Source organism: Nyctereutes procyonoides, unplaced genomic scaffold (genome assembly GCF_905146905.1).
Source record: "Nyctereutes procyonoides isolate TBG_1078 unplaced genomic scaffold, NYPRO_anot_genome, whole genome shotgun sequence".
Lineage (NCBI taxonomy): Eukaryota > Metazoa > Chordata > Mammalia > Carnivora > Canidae > Nyctereutes > Nyctereutes procyonoides.
This window is the reverse complement of record NW_026575126.1, coordinates 21,714,339-21,734,208: the sequence shown is the minus strand read 5'-3', so window position 1 is coordinate 21,734,208 and position 19,870 is coordinate 21,714,339. Positions and strand designations below refer to the sequence as shown.

The 19,870-nt window shown below is 36.2% G+C and overlaps 1 protein-coding gene across 4 annotated transcripts in view; it reads right to left on the bottom strand.

Annotated features, from left to right (window-relative positions):
* Positions 1 to 19,870, bottom strand: part of MTF2 (metal response element binding transcription factor 2) — a 55,685-nt gene that overhangs the window by 23,599 nt on the left and 12,216 nt on the right. For 2 of the 4 annotated variants that reach the window (XM_055340363.1, XM_055340364.1), the window contains exons 2-3: positions 3,971 to 4,169; positions 3,759 to 3,840 (exon numbers count right to left, since the gene is read on the bottom strand). In XM_055340363.1, coding sequence (XP_055196338.1) covers positions 3,759 to 3,840; positions 3,971 to 4,169 — 281 coding nt within the window. Of the gene's footprint in view, positions 1 to 3,754; positions 3,841 to 3,970; positions 4,170 to 19,870 lie in introns of those variants that run through there. The other 2 variants (XM_055340365.1, XM_055340366.1) reach the window with 2 other exon arrangements.

The following is a 19,870-nucleotide window of genomic DNA, read 5'->3' as shown; positions in this document are numbered from 1 at the left end:
GACAAAGTACTATCTATAAAATGCTATCTCTATGCACCCTCTGTCCCTCCCACTTTAACTTAAGATACCTAACTACCTACATTGATAATTTAACCTGTTTTTACAGCAGAGGGCATAATGCAAACTGCTCTCAGGCAAATCTCTTATCATTCACTTCTAACATTACTACTCCCCTTGTCACCTGCTGGACAAGAAGATGGGATGTTTTGTGAACACTCCAACTACTCTCCAGACTACACATCTACCTATATACATATATTCACTTACCCTACACTGCCTACCATCATGAGACTAAAGAAAGAGGGCAAAGAAGATAATGTCAATGACTTCTTTGTGGATTCAATACATTTCTTTTTATTTACTAACTTATGAAAGAAGCTGAACTCCAATGATTTAATCTCCCATTTCTGAAATCTGGAAATATGGTGTCCAACAGAATATCCTAACAAAATCTCAATGCAACAAATGTTAAGCTGTTTCACAGTTACTAATTGTATTTTTTACCTGAATAGGTAAATTATTTCTTTAGGCATTTTTACTCCAAAAACAATTTTATTATTAAAAAACAACAACAAAAACAATTGTATTCTACAGAATTTAGAATATGATTTTAACGTTCTAACATCATTATTCCCAGTATTCTCTTCTCATCAATTTCATAGTTAAACTACACAGTATATTCATTTGTCAACAATAATAAAAATGTACCATTATGGTACATTATGGTACAATCAGCCGGCCAGGTATTGTTAGGCTCTTGACATATATTACTTTGTTTAATTCTAAAATTATTACATAAGTATGTCACTTATAGAGAGGAACTGAGGCTCAGAAAGATAAACTAACCAACCCAAGGACTCTTAGAAAGTATGAAGGCTAGGATTCAAATCCAGATATGCCAGAGTCCATACTCTCTCCACTGTGAGTTCCTTCCTTCTTTTCATTATTTTGTCCTATTTTTTCTATCAAAAGTATTATTCACACTGCTATTTTCAAAATTATAATTTCTAATAGTTGTATAATATTACATCCAGTGGAAATAACCAAATTTACTTTATTACACCTCTACTCTTAGATCTGTAAGTTAACAAATTTTTTATTTGTTCATTTTTTGCAGTTTTTCTTGCCTTTTGGTCTCTCATCCTCTCTCCCTATCTCTCCCAGGCATTGTTTACTTCTTTGTACACTTGGAAGGACACAGCCTCCATAGCTTCTAAGTTTATGATTCCAGTCAGGAGAGCAACCAGACTGAGCCTGGCACCTCTCAGTCCAAGTCTGCAATTCCTGAAAAAGGACTGACAGCCCCAGGTTTTGTCTTAGGTATATCAATTTTGTTGTTTTTGTTAAAATAAAACTACAGTAAATACTTCCACCTACCTTTTCAGTTTGAATTATTTCTTTTGAATAAACTGCTAGAACTGCATACGCAGTATCGATTAAAGAATATAAAACATTAATGTAATTGTTAAAGGAATATCCAAGATAAAAATTATTTTCACAGAAACCATAATATTGTTAAATTTTAAAATCTTTTTAAATTTGTTTTAACCTATCTCCCTTTTGTAATGCACTTTTCTTTCACTACTAACATGACTATATATTTTTCCTTATTTACATAAAACTTTTAAAAGAGTCTTACTAGACAGGTGAAATTAATCCAATTTATCAAGTTGTTTTGATATATATCTATTGTTAGCAAGTTTCTTACAGAAAGAAAATTACTAAAGCTACTCTCCTACATTGAAATCTGCCATAGTGCAGTATTTAGTTTCACTTGGTCATTCTATAACAATTACATGTGTGCTTTTTGGGTGCTATAAAGAGTTAAATAGGGGTGCCTGGGTGGTACAGTGGGTTTAGCATTGGACTCTTGGTTTAGGCTCAGGTCATGATCCTAGGATCATGAGTCTGAGGTCTGCACTGGGTTCTGTGCTCAGCACAGAGTCTGCCTGAGTTTCTCTCTCTCTCTCTCATTCTGTCCTTTTCCCCTATGAATGGGCACACTCTCTCTCTCAAATAAATAAAAAAATATATTTTTTTAAAAAAAGGGTTAAATAGCTAAGGAGTGATCCTTTTTTTCTTTCCAATTCTAAGGATAATAATTTTTAAAAAGCCAGTCAGCAAAAACAATCACAGACCACTTAGCTGATAAACTGGGTGCAACACATATTGGACAGTACCTCTTACTGTAACAACTTTCTATATGTACTACTGGCATTTTTCTTCCTGTCTGGAAGGAAGGAGTGGAGAGAGGGAAGAAAGGAGACAGAAAGATCTATTTTTAACCTGCAAGAACCCTGAAAAGTTGAGAGAGTCACATTAACTAACAGGGGAACAGAAGCAGTATAACATGTTTCAGTCCTACCACAGAGAAAAACTCAAGTTTACAAACTAAGAAAGAAAAAATTCTGTATGCAGGATAACAAGACCTGCTCAGTATCACTACTGTTGGAGAACTATCCTCCTATCCCTTTCCTCATTGACTCAATTTCAGGTTCAAAACATAATTTCAGTACTTTAAACTGATTAGTCTTAAAAACTATAAAAAATTTGTCTTAAAAGATATTTTACTAGAGTTACAAGCTATTGAGTTCCCCACCAAAGCCTGGTACCAAACTATGTATATGGTAATTAGAAATTCTAATTCTTTTACCAAAACTTTCTTAGTCTTTAAAAAAATTATGAAATGAAGAAATAGAACACAGTAGTAACCTACCACAGAGTTCCACTTGGGATTCAAATTAAAAACCCAAGCACTAAGTACTTTAGAAAGATATCCAACCTTCAAGGAAAGAAAATTTACGTCTCCTTTCTACAAGATATGAAACACAGGTCTTATTGCAATTAAAAAAAAAAAGTGGGGGTTTGGTATACAACTAAAATACTTAGATTTTTTTTTTAAAAGATTTTATTTATTTATTTATGAGAGATAAAGAGAGAGAGAGAAGCAGAGACACAGGCAGAGGGAGAAGCAGGCTCCATGCAGGGAGCCCGACACGGGACTCGATCCCAGGTCTCCAGGATCACACCCTGGGCTGAAAGCAGCACTAAACCACTGAGCCACCCGGGCTGCCCAATACTTAGATTTTTAATAATCATAATTTATAAATTACTTTTCATGAAACATCTAGAATAACATGTTTATATGGCAGATTCAAAGCGCATACGTAATTATAGAAATTATTACAATAATAAAATAGAAAGCATTACAAGAAACATACCTATAACCAAACCAAGTCATACCTGTATTCATTTTTACTTCTACACAAATACAGAATAATTTTCCCATCTAAACATTAAAAATTCTAATTAACCGATCATTTCAAATGATTCTTATTAATGAATACTTCTAATACTCTAAACCTGTTTAAAATACCCTAATTTCCCCCAAAACATCTGGCAAATAGTATGTTCTCAATAAATACTAGCTCTCTGCATTACTTTTACTATTATAAGCAAGTAACAGTTAAGTTGAAGCCCAGTGGCTAAAAATTTTTCTTCAAAGTTATTAGATGGGTCCTAACAATAGTTCATAGATGTGCATCACTGATGCATCTGTTCTTTAGTCTTAGTCTATCTCTACTCTAACAAGAATAATCCCTGTTCTTACAGGGTCGATGACATAGATTATAACTCCTTGAGGACTGTGAAGAATACATTTTCTCAAAAGTGATTCAGAGTTACTCAATAGAAAATGACAGGCTAAAGGAAATCAAATTTTAGTGTAAATCATGTTCAAGAGAAATAGTAGCACCTGCCTGTTTGAATGTCCTTCCAGAGAACCCAGGATTTAGAACTGTCTTCAAATATGATGAAGCAGCTCTGTTTCAATATGTTTATCTGAAATATAAAGGAATTATGGTGATTTTCTTGTAAGTCAAAAACTAAGTTTTGAAGTTAAATTTATAATTCAAAATTATTAAAAGTTTACTGCAAAAAAAACAGCAAAAGATATATAAAGGTAACTTGCCTTTTTGATAGTTCCAAGATAAAACAAGCCATCTGACCATCTAGCTAGGACATCCTGACCCTCTTCAAATTTACATGCTGGCTTTTTGACTTTATGTCCATCCTGTAAAGACAGCTTGGTCAAGGATGTTGGGGTCTTTTGGTTTCGACGTAAAGGAGACCGCTTGTGGACCAGTGAATTACCTGCCCCTGTAGAGTCTCTGTTTAGGAAATAAAAGACCATACATAAGATTAACTTACTTATAGAGCTTATTTATGATATGCTTTATATATTAATCAAAAATTTTGATTTATTAAGAACCTTAAATTGGAGAAAAATATAATAGGTAACCTCAAATCACAAATGCTCTCTAGGAACAAATAACTTTAAAAGAAAATAGTAGATGTTCTCAATATTCATTCAGTGCCTACTTTTACTGAGGCAAGGATTCAGCAACCACTCCAAGATCACACATATTCAGGTCAACTATTATCAATATAACAGCTCTAAACTGAAGTAGGTAAGCCACAGTCTTGAGCAAAGGATGCCTTAAATCTCATGACTGGGTTTAAATAAACTAAAAGAAGTTACATGGCACATTCCATAGCACATGAGAAAGAATAAAAATGATTAGGCCACACATAGTAAAAACACACTGACCAATGACTTTGGGGTGGTTAGATATATTCAACTCATTGGAAGAGTAGTGATGACCTCCTTTCAGGGAACCCTACTGAATTAAGTCTTGTATATTAATGAGAACATGTCCCAAGTCCCTCAAATACAAAGATTAAGAGTTTATAAAAATTAAGAACTACCAATTTCACAAAATCATATTCAAACGAGAGGTATAACATCACTTACATTTTTTAACCAAGAGACTCCAAAATTGTATCCCAAAAATACATTATAATTTGCATATTAATTATTCCATAAACAGCACAGCATATCCATAGCATAACTACTATCAACTTTTCTCAAAGGTAACAAAGTACTGTTTGTTTTGTTTCACTTTCTTTACTTAGATGCTTTACTAATTAAACATACAACAATGTAGAAAACTAGACAGTAATTGAAAAGTAGATAGTATAAAAGTTAAGTAAAAATAAAAGAAGTAGGGACCCCTGGGTGGTTCAGCGGTTGAGGGTCGGCCTTTGGCTCAGGGCATGATCCTGAAGTATTGGGATCGAGTCCCACATCAGGCTCCCTAATGGAGTCTGCTTCTCCCTCTGCCTATCTCTGCCTCTCTCTCTCTGTGTGTGTCTCTCATGTATAAATAAGTAAATAAATAAATAATCTTAAAAAAAGAAACAAACAAACAAACAAGTAGGTGGGACACCTGGGTGGCTCAGGGGTTGAGCAGTTGAACGTCTGTCTTTGGCCCAGGGTGTGATTCTGGAGTCCCGGGATTGAGTCCCACCATCAGGCTCCCTGCATGGAGCCTGCTTCTCTCTCGCCTATGTGTCTCTCATGAATAAATAAAATCTTAAAAAAATTAACAATAAAAAATAAGTAGGGAAGAAAAAATGTTTCAATAGCTAGGAATTGGAACTACCCTACTGCAATACCTAAGAATACACAAATTCAAGGAAATTCTTGTCATCGGCTTCAACATGGATGAACCTTGAAGACATTTTGCTAAGCAAAATAAGCCAGACAAAAAGAACAAGTATTGTATAATCCCACTTATATGATGTAATTAGAGTATCAAATTCATTGAGACAGAGAGCAAAACGGTGGTTGCCTGGAGCCAGGAGGAGGTCAGCATGCAGAGCTGGTGTTTAAAGAGTAGTACAGAGTTTCAGTTTGAAAGATACTGTATTTTTTTTCAAGTTTTTATTTAAATCCCAGTTAAAAAATAACATCAGGGCAGCCCCGGTGGCTTAGCAGTTTAGCGCCGCCATCCACCCAGGGTATGATCCTGGAGTCCCGGGATCAAGTCCCACATCAGGCTCCCTGCATGGAGCCTGCTTCTCCCTCTGCCTGTGTCTCTGCCTCTCTCTGTGTGTGTCTCTCATGAATAAATAAAATACTTAAAAATAAATAAAAATAAAAAATAACATCACATAAAATAAATTCCAGTTAGTTAACATACATTGTGATATTATATTCAGGTGTAGAATTTAGGGATTCATTATTTACATACAATACTCAGTGCTTCACAAGTGCCCTCCTTAATACCTATCATCTATTTAACCCATTCCCCCACCCACCTCTCCTCTAGTAATGAAAGACCTACTACATTTTAAAGATATCTTAAGGAATAATGATTGGTATCTTCCCAAATTTGTTGAAAACCATTAATCTGGGGGTACCTGGTAGCTCAGTAGGTTAAGTATCTCTGCCTTCAGATAAGGTCATGATCCCAGGTCCTGGGATCAGGCCCCAAGGCAGGCTCCCTACTCCACAGGGAACCTGCTTCTTCTCTCTCTCTCTCTGCCTCTCCCCCTATTCATGCACACACAGACACACACTCTCTCTCAAATAAATAAAAATCTTAAAAAAAAATTAATCTGCACATCCAAGAAGCTCAGCAAACTACAAGTAGGACAAATGGTAAAATGACCTAAAGTATCTGCCATATACCCAAGTTAGTCCATTTCAAGTAAAAATAATAGTCCGTGAAAAAGCTGCTACTTCAGCTGACAACTAAAAACAATGACATAAATACCTTATGTATACTTCCTATTTCATCTCACACGACATTAAAAATCTAAACTCAGGGGCACCTGGGTGGCTCAGTGGTTGAGTGTTTGCCTTTGGCTCAGGGCAAGGTCCTGGGGTGCTGGGATGGAATCCCATACCGGGCTCTCCATGGGAAGCCTGCTACTCCCTCTATGTCTCTGCCTCTCTGTGTCTTTCAAGAATAAATAAATAAAATCTCAAGGAAAAAAAAAAAAAGAATGTTCTTAAGTGAAACAGGGTTTTCTCTGTGTGTGTGGGCACGTTGATGTATATGGAGGGTTTTTTGTTTTTGTTTTTACTGTAGGTGCTCAACAATAAAGAATATTGCCTTGTTTATGCTAACGTACACAGAAGTTTGACCAAACATTGTTTTCATGCCATCTATACAGAGATCAACACAGTGAAGAAGGGAAATAACATCTAAGCATTAAGAAAATAATTTTGATCTTTCAGACTTCTACAAGGATCTATTGTAGTGATGGATGTAGTGTAGTGTGATCCATCTCACACTATGAGAACCATGTTCTAAATAAAAGAATATATGTTACCATGTATCTAAATAAAGGGACTATGTCTGCCATAGATAGCTGTAAGGAAAAGGCATTTAGTATGATGATTAAGGAGTTAAAAGTCTGACAAGATGAGTGCTAGAGAGAAAAATGGAGAATGAATAACTACCATTAATCTTACCAACAGGAGTGCTCAATGCTAGGCTGAGAATCTTCTTTTACTAGACACTAAACAACTTATTGCCTTCAAATCACAATATGAAAATGACTCATATCACAGTAAGTACTTTCTGGAAAACTATAAATCCAGGGCACCTGGGTGGCTCTGTCCGTTAAGCTTCTGCCTTCAGCTGAGGTCATGATCTCAGGGTCCTGGAATTGAGAACCACATTGGGCTCCCTGCTCAGTAGGGAGTCTGCTTTTACCTCTGCTCCTCCCCCCACTTGTGTGCACAGCAAGCAATATAATTAATTATAGGTGAAAAATGACTTAATAGAATGCCAAGGTGGCTACTCGGACCTAGAATCTTCCAATTCTAGACTGGAAAATGTACAAAAATCAAAATTGCAAACATTCCCAGATTGGTTTTGTATGCTATGCTATTGCTTCAACAGATTCTTTTTCACAACTGTCTCCCACCTTACTCCCTTAAAATGCTGTAAGGATCTTTGAGGGAAAAGAGAACTAAAATTCCCTTGTTTCCTTATGCTCCCTGCTCCCTTCCACCACACTCCCATTTTCTTTCCTCCCATTCAGAGCCAAACCTTTGGAGGAAATTTACACACTCCCAACTCTCTCTACTATATTCTTCCCCATTTACTCTTCAGCCCACTGCAACACAAATCACTGTTCCCTCACTCAAAAACGCCACACGAAAAACAGGGAATGTGTCTGTCTTACAATGCTCTGCATAGGGCATGATACATAAAAGGCAGAAAGGTTATATGGAAATGTATAAAGTTGAAGCAATTCAAGAAAAATCTATATTTAAAGAGTTACATTATTTCTAAAAATGATTGCATGCACAAATAATCTGTTTTGTTCTGAATAAACAATAGAATCTAATTCATATACCACAACAAATACAATCTTTTATTCACATAAACATGAAGAACATAAATCATACAAAACTGCATTAATAAACTGGTATTTATGGAAAGTATTATCCTTTTAGAATTTTTGCCCAAAGAAACTAACAAAAAATAAAGCAAGAAAGTAAAGCAAATGACCTATATATAGCACAACTCAAACGTAATAAGGATAAACACTACATTTATTCCTCCCCCAAGGTTATTTCACCCATTATTGTCACTGATTACTTCCCTCTTCTCTAGAATGTGACCTTTATTAGAAGCCAGATTAGTTTTTCTAATTTTAGAATTTATTATTTCCTTTCTGATTAAAGGTAAACATAAAATGGTAAATAATACAGAAAGAGTGGAAAATGAAAATTTTCCATGTTACTTCCTCCCACAAAAGAACTGTTAATCTCCTGACTTTTCTTATGTAAATACCACATATAAAGACATAATTAATGTTTTAATAAAGAGCGGAATATTAAATATACCGTTCTATAACTTTTCTCATACATATAGTAATGTATCTTGACAATGTTATATCCATTTATGTAAGTATAAAACAAAAGTATGTAAGATAATTGTTTCTTCAAATGCCAAGCTACTTTCCAAATACAACCCAACTGAAGAACATTTAGTATGTTTTCAATGTTTTACTATTACAAGCAATATAAAGCTCATCCTTTTACATTTTTAAGTGTTTCTGCCACTACATGAGATAAATTAATAAAAAATAATTACCGTATCAGAGAATATACACATTTTTCCTTTTTTGCTGTAAAAATTACAAACATATGCAAAAGCAGACCAAACAAGTATAACAAATCATCAGGTACTCACCACCCAGTTTCAATTATCATCTCATGACCAAAACTACTTCATTTTAACACCCCATTTTACATTATATGTATTTTAAATTACAATGTCAAATGAATCTCCAAAAAAGTAGTCTCACTGACACTACCACAACAGTACTTGAAGGCTCATCATACCTTCACCAACAGTATTTATCCTTTTCCTATTCGACAGACAACACACACATACACACACACAGATTTCTATCTACAGTTCTATTATTATTAGAAAAGGATTTTTTCCACAGGTTTGTTAATTTGTATGTCTTCTGAAACAGCAGATATCCTGTCTTTTTTTAAAACTGAAATGTTGGGATCCCTGGGTGGCGCAGCGGTTTGGCGCCTGCCTTTGGCCCAGGGCACGATCCTGGAGACCCAGGATCGAATGCCACGTCAGGCTCCCAGTGCATGGAGCCTGCTTCTCCCTCTCCCTTTGTCTCTGCCTCTCTCTCTCTCTCTCTCTGTATGACTATCATAAATAAATTAAATTTAAAAAATAAAATAAATTAAAAAAATAAAACTGAAATGTTCATCTTTTTCATAATGACTTAAGAGCACCTTATATATTATGAATAACGCTTTGTTATACATGTTGGAAATACTTTTTCTAGCTCACACACTACAAAAGTGCCATAACAAAGACTTTTTGATAGGAGGATCAGTACTTAGGGTGCTCAGCTGGCTCTGGTCAGTTGCTACAAAGCTGTATCTCTCCTCTTGCATTCAGGCTAGGCTGCCTTGCCTGTTAAAGGAGTCAGACCAGAATACACACACACACCACACCACCACACACTCAGCTGTCAGAAAGGACAAACACCTACCATTTGCTTCGATGTGGATGGAACTGGGAGGCATTACGCTGAGTGAAATAAGTGGAGAAAGACAATCATCATATGGTTTTAATCATATGTGGAATGTAAGAAATAGTGAAAGGGACTACAAGGGAAAAGAGGGAAACTGGGGAAAAATCAGAGGAAGTCAAACCATGAGATTCCTAACTCTGGGAAACAGAGGGTGGAGGAAAGGAGTGACTAGGTGACAGGCACTAAGGAGGGCACTTGATGGGATGAGCATTGGGTGTTACATTATATGTTGGCAAACTGAATTTAAAGAAAAAAAAATCAGATCAGAGAAAATTTAAACAGAAAACCAAAGCAAATAAAGTAGTTGGTGTGCTTGCCCTTTTCTTAAGCTGTGTACTCTCAACCTCTGTTGTTGGGTTATGTAAGGTGCCCATGTTCTTCTCAAGACCATCAAATCTCCAGTCCATGCCTTTTTGTTTTTCATGTTACTAGTGCCAATAATACTGTTGCTTCTCCCAAATGGAGTTAGATAAAGTTAAATTTCATTCTACTGCCAAGTAAAGTGCATATCCCCCACTTAACAAGGAAACTATCTGAATATTACATGGGAGACCACAGTTAATTTCTTTTGTCTACAATAATCTATGAGGCCAATATTAAAAAACATAGATTAAGAACTATTTTCTCAATAAATGGCAAAAAATATGAAGAAATTTGACTTTCAGGTTAATTATTTTTCCTTCAATAAATATTTAGTAAGTATCTGTTCTAAGCCTGGTGAATAAGATAGTCAAGGTCTCTATCTTCAGGGTCCAAGATTTTGATAGGGAAGACTCAACTAGACCTTCCTTCTTAAGTCTCTTTTCCTGATTCAACCTCACCCACCTAGTTCAGGTTAGATGTTCTCTTGGTATGCAATAGTTCTCCCATCACTGTATTTCTCATACTGTGTTCCAATTGCCTTAGTTATCTTCATCTACTCTCCACTTCCTCAACAGTTTGTATTCGGAGGGAAAATGTCCCATTTTGTTTACCATTCCTTCCCAAGACCTAGCCTAGTGCCAGAATGTATTAAGAACATAATCAATAATCAGCAAATTACCAATAGTTAACTGGTAATTTAATTAAAGGCAATCTCTTAAGAGCCAAATGCCACTACCCCAACATAGGACTTATCTCCCCATAAGGAACTTTCATCCCTCTGCTGCTGAGTTTCCCCTCCTATTCTCTGATAACCCAATCAGTCATGACTGATCCCCCACCAAGTCTCTAGTATCCTTATCACTACTCTTCAACCCATGAATTTCCACTTGGCAGCAAAGGAAGGAACACCTAGTCTCACTTTGCATTGTCACCCTCCAGTGGAACACTTCTCTCACTGACTCACCCTACTCCAAAAAGTCAAAAGAGTATGCAATTGCAGGAAATAACAGGCACTGCTACAAAAGAGAAGAAAATACTGATTTTGCCACTATCCTTTTATCTGTCCCGTCCTAACCGATCTCATCTCTTAAAAAACAAAAGCTGCCATCTATCCCAGGCTCTTTCACACAATTTCTTCCCATCTCAGGAAAAAGTAGTACATGTGTGGGTGAATCACATGTGAACGATATAACATAACCTAACAAGCACCACATTTGGTGAGATTTTTCACAACGATATGGTTAAACTCATGAGGCTGTGCAGGGCTGAACCAGGGCCCAGGTGCAAGCAGAAGACAATCTACTGAAGCTTGGGCCTGGATTAAAGGTATGGGAAAATAATTCTCTTTCATCTCTTGCAGAAGGTGTAAGTAAAATGAAGCTTGAGGCTGGCTAAATTCTTTTTGGTAGAGATTTCCTTGAAAGTAGAACATCAAAGAGGACCAGGGTCAGACTGAGAAAATAGAAATCATAAAGCAGGCACCTTAATGACTGGCTCTACTCTAATCCTTAGTTTTAGAAATTATAAAAACATAACAATGCATATTTTTAAAATTTCAAGTAGATAAAAAGGTTTAAAATGAAATGCAATAGTTGCCCACCCATCCCTTCCTACATCCCAATCTTGCTCTCCAGAGGTTGGTGCTTTCTTTCTTAACTCTTTCAGCTATTTCTTCTGGGAGGTTACCTCCGTAGCTCTAAATAATGTGCATGTGCTTATATTTCTCTTTTTAATGGATCTATTTCGTCTTTTTTTTTAACTTTTTAAAAAAAGATTTTATTTTACTTGAGAGAGTGTGATCAAGAGAGAGAGAGAGAGAGAGAACACTATTAGGAGGGGGAAGGGCAGAGGGAGATGGAGAACCAGACTTCCTACTAAGCAGGGAGCCTGATGCAAGGCTCAATCCCAGGACTCCCAGGACTGTGACCTGAGCTGAAGGCAAACATTTAACTGACTGGGGCGCCCACGTGCACCTCACATCTAACTTATTATAAAAAATTGCAGGGGAGATCCCTGGGTGGCTCAGCGTTTTGGCACCTGCCTTTGGCCCAGGGGCGATCCTGGAGTCCTGGGATCGAGTCCCGCGTTGGGCTCCCAGCATGGGGCCTGCTTCTCCCTCCTCCTGTGTCTCTGCCTCTATGTCTATCATAAATAAATAAATAAATAAATAAATAAATAAATAAATAAATAAATAAATAAATAAATAATCAATCTTTAAAATTAAAAAAAAAATTGCAGGGCACATGGTTGGCTCAGTGGCTGAGCAGCTGCCTTTGGCGCAGGTCATGATCCCAGAGTCCTGGGATCAGTCCTGCATCAGGCTCCCACAAGAAGCTTACTTCTCCCTCTATGTCTCTTTGTCTCTGCCCCCTCTTTCTGCGTCTCTCATGAATAAATAAAATCCTTAAAAAAAAAAAATGTAACTACCAACTCCCAAACTCTACAATCTTATTGGACTAATTTCATGAAATCAATAATGTGTTGATATGGATGGAACTGGAGGGTATTATGCCAAATGAACTAAGTCCATCAGAGAAAGACAATTATCATATGGTTTCACTCATATGTGGAATATAAAAAATAAGGAAAGGGCCCACACATAAGGGAAAAGAAGAAATGAGTGGGGAAAAATTAGAGAAGCAGACAGACCATGAGAGACTCCTAACTCTGGGAAACAAAAAAGGGTTGCAGAAGGAGAGGTAGGTGGGGGGACAGGATAACTGGATGACAAGCATTAAGGAGGGCACATGATGAGCACTGGGTGTTATACTAAATGTTGGAAAACTGAACTTAGATAAAATATTAATAAATAAATAAAAGTATGTTTTAACTAATTAAAACTATAAATATTCATCACCGCAAAGCTAAATGGCACACTTCCATCAAACAATCTTTCTTACTTTTTTTTTTCCTGGAATTGCTTATTAACGTGTTCCTTTGTTTCCTTGGTTTCAAATTGTCAAGAATTTATTAAAACCTTTTTCTCTACAGGTAACTCTTGCTTCTAGAGCTCTCCATATTCCTGCACCACTCTGCACTGATTACTCTCTAGGCCTTATCATCTTCAGAGTTTCTCTTATCACTCTATTTTCTTGATTACATATTCTTTTGTTGGAGCTATGGCTTGCAATTAAAAGATATATACATGTACATTTTCTTTTTTATAACTTATTTATTTTATTTTAGAGAGAGTGAGAACAAGTGAAGGGGAGGTCAGAGAAAAAGGGAAAGACAGTCTCAAGCAGACTCTGTCCTGAGTATGGAGCCTGATGTGGAGCTCGATCCCAGGACCCTGAGATCATGACCTGAGCTGAAATCACCAGTCAGACACTTAACTGTGTCATCAGATGCCCCTACATGTACATTTCCTGAGCCTTTATGTATCTAAACCTATCTCAATCCTAAACTCATGATGGACTGTTTCCTGGATATGGAATTTGATGTTGAAAATATTTTCCCTAAGAAGTCTGATGATGTACCTATATTACATTTAATATTCAGCACTGATGATGAAAAATCTGATACCTCAGTAGAGGTATTCATTAAGAAATGAGTAAGTCATAGAGATAAAAGGTACAATAGGGAATATAGTCAATGACATTGTAAAAGCATTGTGGGGTGATAGCTACACTTATGGTGAGAAGAACATAATGTAAAACTAATATAATATTGTGTGTCAACTCTATGTCAAAAACCCACAAAACCATAAAAATAAAATCAGAAATGAAAGAGAAAACACTAAAACTGATACCAGAGAAATACAAAGGATTACTATACACAATTATAAACCAATAGACAATCTAAAAGAAATACATTGCTAGAAACATACAACCTACCAAGACTGAATCATGAAGAAACAGAAAATCTAAACATACCAATTACCACTAAGGAGATTAAATCAGTAATCAAAAACTCCCAAAAAACAGAAGTTCAAAACAAGACATCTTCACTGGTGAATTCTACCAAACTTTCAAAGAATCTTCTCAAACTCTTCCAAAAAAACAGAAAAAAAGATAACATTTCCAAACTCATTAATGAGGCCAGTATTATCCTGATACTAAACCCAGACAGGGATGCCACAACAAAAGAAAATCACAGGGTAATATTCTTGAACACTGATGCAAAAATCCTCAATAAAATATTAAGTAAACTGAATTCAATAGTACATTAAAGGAATCAAACACCATGATTATGCGGGATTTATTCCAGATACAAGATGGTTCAAAAAAAAAAAAAAACAAGATGGTTCAACATCCACAAAAATCAATGTGATACACCACACCACAAATAGAGGATAAACATCTTATGATCACAACAGATACAGAAAAAGCATTTGATAAAAGTCAACATTCATTTATGATAAAACTCTCAACAAAGTGGGAATAGAGGGAACACATCTCAACATAATAAAGACCATATATGACAAACCCACAGCTAACTCATACTCAGCAGTGAAAAGCTGAAAATTTTTCCTCTAAGATCAGGAACAAGACAAGGATGCCCTCTTTCACCTATCTTTCTCAACATAGTATTGGAAGCAATAGCTGCAGCAATTAGGCGAGAAAAAGAAATAAAAGACATCCAAATTAGAAAGGAAGAAGTAAACCTGTTACTATTTGCAGATGATATGATGTTATATATAGAAAATCCCTAAGACTCCACCAGAAAACTGTTAGAACTAATAAATGAATTCAGGATACAAAGTCAATATACCAAAATCTGTTGCATTTCTATACACTAGTAACAGACTATCAGGAAGAAAAATTTTAATTTTCATTTATAAATTGCACTGATAAAATTGGCAAATATCTGGGGAAGAATAATCAGGAAATCTAGGAAGTAGTTGGATAAAATGATGCACAGCTCAGAAAGAAAATCAGGTTTGGAAATAAAGACTTGAAGTCATGAAAACAGTGATGGTATTTGGAGCCCTGAATAAAAATGAGAAGAGAAATGGAATGAGAACTTTACTATAGTAAAACAGCAAAGTGAAAATTCTCTGCCCCTTCTCATGCTAAAACAAAGAGAAAAGAAAAACTTAAAACCACTCCATCTTCAATCATACTAGAGTACAGGTGAAACTCTAAATCACAATATACAAAAATGGAAAACAGCTGAAAGAATAATAAACACTGACAAAATGGAGAAAATTAAACTTAAGCACCCAGCAGGGAAAAAAAATGATGAGAAACAACCCACTTGTCCCTCAGAACCCCAAAGACTGAAGAACTGGTGGCACCGGACTCAAAAGACAGAGGTCAGGTGAGCTCAAAGAATAGAAGAATATGTGGAAGTCTGCATAAAAGGACAGGTGGATCCCTAGTCACATCTTGTATCTATATATCATATCAGGAGATGGAGGAAAGTTTATCCATTCAAAGAACTGAATAAAGGGAAACAAACAGAAAGCACAGAGAGAACAGGTAAAGTACTTACTGAAAATGGGGTAAGTTTTCTTTATGAATATATTCAAGGGGCAGCCCTGGGTGGCTCAGAAGTTTAGCACCTGCCTTCAGCCCGGGCGTGATCCTGGAGACCCGGGATCGAGTCCCACATCAGGCTCCCTGGATGGAGCCTGCTTCTCCCTCTGCCTGTGTCTCTGCCTCTTTCACTCTCTCATGAATAAATAAATAATATTTTAATAATTAATCAATTAATTCAAGCCATTACATGAAAAAGAAATGAATTTAAAAATACATTTTTCAATACCTAATAAATAAATGGATCTAGGCATTGAGTACCAGTGGCTCTAACAGCACAAGAGAAACAACCACTATATGCTTCTTGGTGGGAGAACACCACACCTATTAAATAGTCTTGCAAAAAAAAAAAAAAAAAAGGCAATCTGGGATAACTTCTAGATCTAACCACCAATTTATAGAAAATGCAGAGAAATGACGTTCAACTGTACAATACAGATGTAATCAACAAAATCCAAGTTGGGAAATCTACATCAAATGACCTAGTTTCTTCCACAAATAACCTGCACCCCAAAATAATTAAATTGAAAAAAAGAGGAAAGTAACAAAGATTTAAAACACTTTTTTTTTTAAGATTTCATTTATTTAAGAGAGAGCACACAAGTGGGGGGGGTGGGTAGAGAGGAGAGAGGAAGAGGCAGACCCCTGCTGAGTTCAGAGCCCCACCCAGGGCTCAATCCTAGGACCCCGGATTCATGACCTGATCTGAAAGCAGACACTTAACCAGGCGCCCCTAAGGTATATATGTTTAAAAGATGCTCAACATCCCTAATCTTCAGGGAAATGCAAATCAAAACCACAATAAGATATAACCTTAACATCTGTTAAGATGGCTAAAATTAAAAAAAAAAAAAAAAAAAACCAACAACACGAAATAATAAGTGTTGGGAAGAATGTGGAGAAAAGGAGGCCTCGGGGATCCCTGGGTGGCTCAGCGGTTTAGTGCCTGCCTTCGGCCCAGGTCATGATCCTGGAGTCCCGGGATTGAGTCCCACGTCAGGCTCCCCGCATGGAGCCTGCTTCTCCCTCTGCCTGTGTCTCTGCCTCTCTCTCTTTCTCTGCGTCTCTCATGAATGAATGAATGAATGAATGAATGATCTAAAAAAAAAGACGTAAGAAAGATACATTTAAAAAAAGAAAGAAAAGGAGGCCCCGTGGTGTGTTGGTAGGAACATAAATTGGTATAGCCACTGTGGAAGATAGAATACAGTTTCCTAAAAATATTAAAAATAAATACCATATGATCTAGTAATTTCATTATTGAGTATCTATCCAAAGAAAATGAAAACACTAATTCAAAGATATATGTGTCCCTATGTTTATTGCAGCACTATTTACAGAGGCAAGATATGGAAGCAACCCAAGTGTCTATTGATAGATGAATCAATAAAAATGTGGTGTATATACACAATAGAATATTATACAGCCATTAAAAGGTTGAGATTTGTGCCATCTGAGACAACATGGATGGACCCAAAGGGTGTTGTACTAAATGAAGTTAAACAGAGAGACAAATATCATATGATTTCACTCAAAAATGGGGAGGGAGGGAACAATCAGACTTGGGCACCTGTGGGGGACTCAGTTAAGAATCTAACTCTTGATTTTGGCTCAGGTCATGATCTCAGGGTTGAGAGATTGGGTACCACCTCCTGCACCACATTGGGCATGGAGTACCTGGGTGGAGTACTCCCACCCAGTACTGGGAGTACCTGGGTGGCTCAGTTGATTAAGCTTTCGACTCTTGGTTTTGGCTCCGTTCATGATCCCAGGGCCCTGAGAGCAAGCCCCATATCTGGCTCCACACTCAGCACAGTCTACTGGAGATTCTCTCCGTCTCCTCCTTTCCCCTCTGCCCCACCACTCCCAAAAGAAAAAAAAAAAAAAAAGAATCAGATCTGTTAATTAATACACAGAAAAAACTGATAGCTGCCAGAGGGAAAGGGTGGGAGTTGGGCAAAATGGGTAAAAGGGCAGTGGGAGATACAGGCTTCCAGTTATGAAATAAATAAGTCATGGGAATAAAATGCACAGCATAAAGCCTACAGTCAATGATACTGTAACAGCAATATATGGAGACAGACAGGAGCTGGAGCTACCCTTGTGGTGAACATACTATAATATACAAATTTGTGGAATCACAAGTCTATGAAGATTTATCACCCAAACACCCTTTTTTGGGCCTTAATAGACAATACCAAAGAGAGGCAATAAACAAATAAAAGACAGACATGGGTTGCAAAGGAATCAACACAGGGGAGATACAAAGGGAATTCCCAGGGTGACTGTGAAGCTTGAGCCCCAAGACTAAATCTGTACAGTTAAATCTAGAAAGCAAGTCCAGATTAGAGAAGAACTCCAGAAGAGCTCCAGGAAAGTATCTCTAAGAAAAACATATGTAACTGATAAATTACAGGACAGATGGGCAGTATAGAAAAGTAACTGCTAGACAAATGCAAACTGCAAGTAAATGCAAGACATTTTACAGAACAGTGGAAAGACGTGTGAAGATCTCAATGTTCAAAAAAAATAAACACACTATTTTTTTAATGAGGAAAATTTTAAATCCGATTGTGTAAGAAAGAAATGTAATCCCAGAAAAAAATAGCTAAAAACAGTTAACAAATGTTTAGCACAGTTCTAAGAATAACTCATTTAACTGCATGTAATAACTCATGTAATAATTCATTTAACTATGAGCATTACTTTGCCATGTCAATATTCCATATGGCTCATACTCAATGTTTATATAATAATACAAAGGAAATTTTTTGTATAAGCGTGTTGAAAGAATAGAAAAGACTATGATAGAAATTCCTCATCTAACATTATTGAAAAAAAGCCCAAAATTGATGAAAACAAAGCAATGTTTTACTCAGAAATATAAAGAAATAGCTTAAGAGTTAAAAAGCAGTTGCCTCCAAGAAAGGTAGAGAGAACATATCAAAAACTCACATATTTTTAGAATTTTATAACTAGAGCTTGATGGCTCACACTCTCAGAAAGTAATTTTTTTTAAGATTTTATTTATTTATTCATTAGACAGAGAGAGAGAGGCAGAGACCTAAGCAGAGAGAAAAGTAGGCTCTCTGAAGGGAGCCTGATGCGGGACTTGATCTCAGGACTCTGAGATCCTGTCCTGAGCCAAAGGCAGATGCTCAACCACTGAGCCACCAAGGCATTCCAAAGTAGTATTTTAATTTAAAAAAAATACTACGTGGAAAGGGGCTCTAATACCAGGTAAACTCGGGGGCCTTTTCACAGAACTACCTTGGAAGCTTTGATATGTTAAGACACATGTTATAGTTTTTTGCTAATATTAGATCACAAGGACTCCCACTCCCTCACGATGTACCAGCTCAAAAAAACTACAGTTTTAAGGCAGTGGTTCTCAAATGTAATCAATTCCATAGACCAGTACCAATCTATAGCAAAGTAAGAAAAGCAAGGACAATATATTTTTAATTAAGTTAAAATTAATCAACTTAAGCCATTCTGTATTTTGAGAGCACATCCTTCTTAAACTCTTAGTACCTTTTCTTTAGTGAGTGAAGGTAGTAAGTGGCAATTTCTAAACATTCTTACTTTTCCAAAATAAAAAGCTGGCAACCCTATGTCAGTACATTATTTCCATTCTGCCAAAGACAGTCAATCGTTCATGAAAATCAAATCAGACAATCTTTAGAAAACACTTCTTGGCATGATAGGCAAAAAAAAAAAAAACAAACAAAAAAACAAAACAACTCTGAGGAAAGAAGTCAAAACAAAAATAGAAAGATAACCTAGAAAAAATAATACCCTAAAAAAAAAAAAAAACAAGGAAAACCAGTAGTAGTAGTAGTAGTAGTAGTAGTAGTAGTAGTAGTAGTAGTATGTACCTAGTAGGTTAAATAAAATGAATAATAAAAACTGTTTATTGAAGTTAACAATTCCAAAGTCATCTAAGACCACAGAGTTCAAATGCCAGACCACACGGGGTTTAGAAGCAAAGACAAACAAACAGGCTGAGTTTAGGTTACTTTTCTAAAACTGTGGCTCCTCAAGGAAATCAAAGGAGGTTTGGGGGTGGAAAATATCTGAACATTAATACT